This window comes from Lepeophtheirus salmonis, chromosome 14 (genome assembly GCF_016086655.4).
Source record: "Lepeophtheirus salmonis chromosome 14, UVic_Lsal_1.4, whole genome shotgun sequence".
NCBI lineage: Eukaryota > Metazoa > Arthropoda > Copepoda > Siphonostomatoida > Caligidae > Lepeophtheirus > Lepeophtheirus salmonis.
The window spans coordinates 32,387,375-32,393,572 of NC_052144.2; the positions used below are offsets into that span (position 1 = coordinate 32,387,375).

Sequence of the window (6,198 nt, forward strand, 5' to 3'; positions counted from 1 at the left end):
TGTTAGTCTCTAAATAACTTCTAATATTCATTCAATGATGGAACAAGGGGTCTGCACTTGGTCTAAAAATAATTTTTACAACTGATGATACATATAAATAAATATTATGCCTCCTATATACATAATTAATATTTAAAATTCTTGGACCATTTTTTGAAAAATGTATTGAGTGCTTGAGTTAGAAAACATGTATTTCCTTCGACAGAAGAATTGAACTTATTACGTTTCCACTATATTGAGAAATACAGTGAAAAAGGATGAAATTTTGGAAGGAATTGTGATTTCCGGAGTGTATCTGGTACGACTGTGTCAACGGCCACAGAAAGAAAGAGAGACTTAGGAAGGGGAAGACTGAAAGAGAGCTAGAAGAAGCAGAAGAAGAAGAAGTGTGAAGAAGAGGAAGAGCTGCAACGGGGGAATCGTTTCATCGTTTCTTTTTATTTTTATAAATTTGGTGTCCCTCTGAGTGTATAACTTGGACTTGGTTTTCTTGTATTGTATTGGATTGCTCTCCTTCAAAAGGATCGTGTGGATTGTGCAGGAGAATGAATGGAAACGGGACGACCATCAACGCCTCCAATCTAATGGAAAAGATTCGTTCAGGGAGCGTCAAGATTCAAACGATATCTGGGAGTCCCAAGAGTGGAACGCATCAAATCTATGCCATCCCTGTTTCTGGGGGACATGGGGGAGCATCCCCTATGAAAGTCATCAAAGTGGCCACCGCTCCCATGCCTTCAGCCCTCTCTTCAGCCTCTGCCGTCACACAGCATCATCAGACCGTCAAACTCGTCAAAATTGGGAACACGTCCACCATTTTACCCTCCACACATTCAGGGCTCATTTCAAAGGCTCAAAACGTAAATCAATCCACTAAAAGTAGATTTCAGGTCAAAGGGGATTCTGTCTCTTCCCTCTTTGGATTCAATGCTATTTCCATACTCACGATACTAATTCAATAGAACACCCAAAAGAATTACATCTTTTCCTCTAATTTTAATACTTTTCTCGTCTCTTAACGATCCATTTTTTAAACAGTTGACATGGATTTCCATGCATATTACTTTGATTATATTCAAACATCACTGTCTTGTCAGTAGCTTTCAATGTAGATGACGAGCCTTTTTCTGTTTTTAAAGCTATTTCATGAAATTTCATGAAGAATAGTTGTAAATTTGTCTATTTTATGTTGTTAAAATATCAACTCTGAGCCCCAACATAGCTCAAAGTCAGTTATGATGCAATTTATGACGTCAGTCAAAAGGCTCCATAACTAATAAGAGACGTGTCCCAGCAATGTCAATTGAATGACTCTGCTAAATGCTGATTAAAAAATGTGCCATTTCATTCATTAATGTACTTGAAAGGCAAAATGAAAAAGAGGAAATACACTTGAATTCTGAACATCATTTCATGTGTACCACTTCACTTCAATATCTATTATTTCCAATATAAATGATGGAGTACAATCTAAACAGGTCTAATACTTGTCCAGAATATCTGTTAAATAGAGAACTTTAAATTAAAATGTTCAAAATGACACGCTTTTCGGAATTCGGATATTTACATATCTTCATTTATTTTCCCCTCACCCACTTTATTAATATCTATCAGTACATGCATTGAATAGTGCAACATCATTAGTAGTAATCAAATATATTTTATTAATTTGATTATCCTATTGTGGGTTCTTGCAGGTAGTCTACTCTCCGTCAACTCCATCTAAGGTTCAGTTTATAAATACTTCATCCACTGTTACAACAGCTCACTCTATCAATGCTGCCCCTTCTATTCTTGTCAATCATCATCATCATCCTCAGCAAGGAACGCGCAAGAGAACGGATATTGACTTTGATATCATTTCAGATTCCAAAAGACGAAAAACGGATAAAAGTGGAAAAGGACTGCGGCATTTTTCTATGAAGGTAACAATCAATTCTATTATTTCAACTATTCGTGTCTTAATTTTTAACCTATCCTATTCAATTAATTTGCGATAAAATTTCTTTCTAAATTATTAGCGACGATGGATCCTATTTAAAAGCAAACATTATTCCTTCATTCATTTTTTTTATGCTAACAGAATATTGAAATTCTTTATCAATTTTAGGTTTGTGAAAAAGTTCAAGCCAAAGGTTCTACTTCTTATAATGAGGTTGCTGATGAATTGGTTTCCGAATTGACGGACCCTCGTTGTACTTCTCCAACTGAGCAGCAATATGATCATAAGAATATCCGTCGACGGGTTTATGACGCATTAAATGTTCTTATGGCTATGAATATAATATCCAAAGAAAAGAAAGAAATTAGATGGTTGGGTTTACCTACCAATTCTATACAAGAAGCTAAGTCTCTTGAGTTGGATAAAACAAAAAAAATAGAGAGAATAAAAGCTAAAACTCATCAGTTACAGGATCTCATTTTACAAGTAAGTTTTTTTTTCTTCTTTTTATATTTTTTTTATTGAATTTATTAAATTATTTATTTATATAGCAAATAGCCTTCAAAAATTTGCTGGAACGTAATAAAGAAAGGGAAAAAATCAAAGGAGTTCCAGCTCCAAATTCTGCCATTCAGTTGCCTTTTATTATTGTCAACACCTCAAAGAACACAGTCATTGATTGTAGTATTTCAAACGATAAGATGGAATATTTATTTAACTTTGATGATACTTTTGAAATCCATGACGACGTTGAAGTGAGTAAATTGGTTCATTTGACCATTATATTGCTTTTATCTTTATTTAAACACTTTTTTCAACTATATATTCGATATGTTTAATGATAATACCATAATTCTAAACACAAAATGCAATTCAATATTTTTAGGTGCTCAAAAGAATGGGTCTTAGTTTTGGCCTTGAAAATGGAAATGTTGGCGTTGAAGACTTAGCTAAGGCTAGAGCTATGGTCCCTCGAGCTCTAGAGCAATACGTAATACAATTAGCAGAAAATGGGCCCGGGTCCTGCGTAGGGATGCCCTCTGTTACAGACCCTTTGGACCTCAATTCAATGCCTCCTTCCGTGGGAGGTAGATCTCAAGACTCTGACGTTGAAAATCAATCAGAACTTGAAACAGACTCTGACGTTGATGTGAACTAGACTTATAAAAAGTCAACTTTTCGACATTATCATTTTTTCTACAAAAATTTCCCATCGGCTTTTATAAAAAGGATTAATTGTTAGTTATAAATTTTATCCAGTATATAATATTATATATCAAAAAGAAAAAAGAAGAGGATCAAAACTTGTAGGTTCCTCCAATTTAACATTTAGCAGAATGAAAAAAAAATGCAAATAACGAGCATTCATACAGTAAAAAAATTTAGCTTAGGTTAGGTAAATTTTGTCGGGTTTCTTAGTGCAAAATTTGTTGCCCTATTTATGTGGTGGGACTTAATTTTTTAAAGAAAGAAATGACTTACTTATTAGTTGTATTTATTCAGTATGCCACACTTCTAAAGACTTTTTTTATAACTGAGGTTATATATTGTGATGCTTCATTGTTCTCAGTTTCTTTTTGAAACATCTGAGTGTGATATTTCCCCCTGTCTACTAATAATATTATGCCAAATAGTGCTATCACTTATTTCCTTACTTACATGTAATAGCTCATTGCTCAACATTGTTCATGACAATGCTGCTTGCTTCAAGTCACCTCTAATCTTAATAACTGAATTTAATATTTTAATGAACAAATACTTGAAAACAATGAACACATTTATTTTTTGTTTTTTATTTCCTTAATACTTGTTTTGTTTTGAACAAAGTTACATCTTATTTATAAGTTAGGATTTATATATTACAAACCTATTTTTTTGATTTTGTAAATGATTAAATGAATGAATTCCTTCCCTTTCCGTTTAATGAACTAACTATCGCATAATGTACATTGTCCTCAATAGTTATGAAGCAATTTTTTTTCTTATTTAAAGTCAACATCTTTTCTTTTCTTTCTCAGAACCAAATGCACGTCTACTGTGCTATTTAAATATTTCTTTCTGAAAAAATAATTTAAAAAGAAGTGTGGATAATTTTATTTGAATTTTTCGTTAAATCTATTATTTTTTTAAAGCTACCAAACTGTATGTACAAATTTGTGTATATCATCATAATTTTTAATATGTAAATTAGTAAAAAAAAACAAAAAACTATTTTAATTATATATGATGATGAATTTCTAAAGTGATGCTTTAATTACGATTACTAATACTAATTCCATTTTAGCGTTTACAGGGTTTAACCAGGATAAGAATTGAATTTATTTTATCATTTTGTTTTCCCCTCGTTTTTTTTTTGTGCATCTGATTTCTTCTCTCGAAGATCGACCAAGGACTCTCAGGAGTATATAATTGGGTAACCTTTTTGTTGTTATTACAATCACGTCTAGATAAAATCAACTTTTTCTCAGAAATTTATTATCTACTCCATAAACAATGATGTCTTCATTGAAAATTCGTCATGTTTGCAGATATATGTTCAAAAATAACTTTTAGTTCATTTTCTTGTCATGATTTTCCCTCTTATTGCCCAAAATATCGATTCAGCTAAAGCACAAACAGTGACTCCATTACTTCATAGTTAGTGAGATTAGAAGAAAAACTTAAAATACATGCCTCATTGGCGAAAAAAAAACAAAAATGACTGATGTAATTCATTTATTAAATGCATTTAAAAAAATTATGAACTAAGTGATAAACTTTTAAGTTCAAATATACTTTTATATATTTTTATGAATCTATTTTTTGGGCTCTTTGGCTAAGAGAGACATTTTTGTGGAAATCAAGGTGGGCACTGTCGCTTTTTGTCTGGACTTTGTTTTTAATTTTGTCTAGTTTTGTCACAACTTAGTTACATTTGGTCTAACCTTTATTTCGTCAGGAAGAGTACATGTTTTAGTCTAATATAAAAAAAAAAGAAAAGAAAATGTTTCATTTGTTCTTCGTCTCGTAATCGTCATGGCAAAGACATTAGTTTTCAAATACATTTTGTCTAGTCATTATTGGCAAGATTAACTCAGGCTCTAGATCATTGTTGAACCAGAAGTGGCTTCCGATCCGGCCTTATTCTATTTGAAAGGCCATGTTTGAGCCATAATTTATATCTGTCTATTTTTTTTTTTTGGCTCTCACTTAATTTTTGTGTTGACACATCATTGTGATATGTAAATTGGTTAGATAAAATCCTCATTTTAATCATTTATATTATTTGAAAGATAGTCGATTGGTTAACCAAAATGAATTTATGGAATTAATTAATTTTTTTATTTCTTGATTTTTCATCTTTATGTAGTAAAGGCCGAATGACTAGTTCGAAAAATTGACCTATATGAGTCAGATTATATCTCATTTTTAATATTTGCACAAGCATGTTTTAGCTAATTTTTGATGAAATTTATCGTTCAAGTCTTAAAAACTTGATCCTTTCGGATAATGAGATGAATGTCAATCACTCTTAATGTTTTTATAACTAAAGAGTATAGATTCAGGCGGAAAGGGTGTGTGTATCCATTTAAAGACGCCCGAGGGACCAACATTCTCATACATAGTTCTTGTTCTGTATAAACCTACCTACTATATACTCAAATAATTATAATTGATTGAAGGATATTGATGAGCTGATCAAGGCAACTGTCCCTGAGGGTGAAGGTATGTACATTAATTTCTTTATTACAGTCAAATAAATTCTAAACTAAACATATATTTATTGACATGTAAATAACATGTCTATAAATATGACCTTTTATAACCAATTCAAATAAATAGCACATAATAATTATGATTTTTTAAGGATTTTGCTTATAGTTAGTTCTTTCATTATTTTATCATTACAAGTTTACATTTAATGACATTTTAGTATACTGGACAGGCATTTCTTGTCAAGCATTGTACGCCAAGGTTTCTTTGTAGAAATTCCAATGTTTCAAGGTTTTTGAATATTTCTCATGACATTTCAACTTTTCTTTAAAGAAATAATAATTATTATTTACAGTCTAAACTTTTTAAACTAATTACTGAAGGCTAGTTTCATAGAAATGTACTTCGGAAGAGACTCGTTAAGTGTAGCACTTAAATATAGCAATTAATTGCAAGTTATTTTTATTAATTAAACCCTGAAAAAACTTAAAGATTTTAAAATTAATTATCTGCTTAAAGGAGTCACTGAATAGATGTTATATATTACATATACTATCAAGGCA

General features: G+C 31.2%; 1 protein-coding gene across 1 annotated transcript; it reads left to right on the top strand.

Moving 5' to 3' along the window:
* Positions 1–232: 232 nt before the first annotated feature.
* Positions 233–4,184, top strand: Dp (transcription factor Dp). Its single transcript, XM_040724713.2, has 5 exons — positions 233–860; positions 1,698–1,925; positions 2,111–2,428; positions 2,494–2,697; positions 2,829–4,184. The coding sequence occupies exons 1-5, from the start codon at positions 546–548 to the stop codon at positions 3,099–3,101; spliced, it is 1,338 nt and encodes a 445-aa protein (XP_040580647.1). The 5' UTR covers positions 233–545; the 3' UTR covers positions 3,102–4,184.
* The last annotated feature ends 2,014 nt before the right edge of the window (positions 4,185–6,198 follow it).

Coding starts and splice junctions, on each gene's coding strand:
- Dp (XM_040724713.2), top strand. CDS start 546: ATGAATGGAAACGGGACGACCATCAACGCCTCCAATCTAATGGAAAAG. Junction 861..1,697: donor TCATTTCAAAGGCTCAAAAC/GTAAATCAATCC, acceptor GGGTTCTTGCAG/GTAGTCTACTCTCCGTCAAC. Junction 1,926..2,110: donor TGCGGCATTTTTCTATGAAG/GTAACAATCAAT, acceptor TATCAATTTTAG/GTTTGTGAAAAAGTTCAAGC.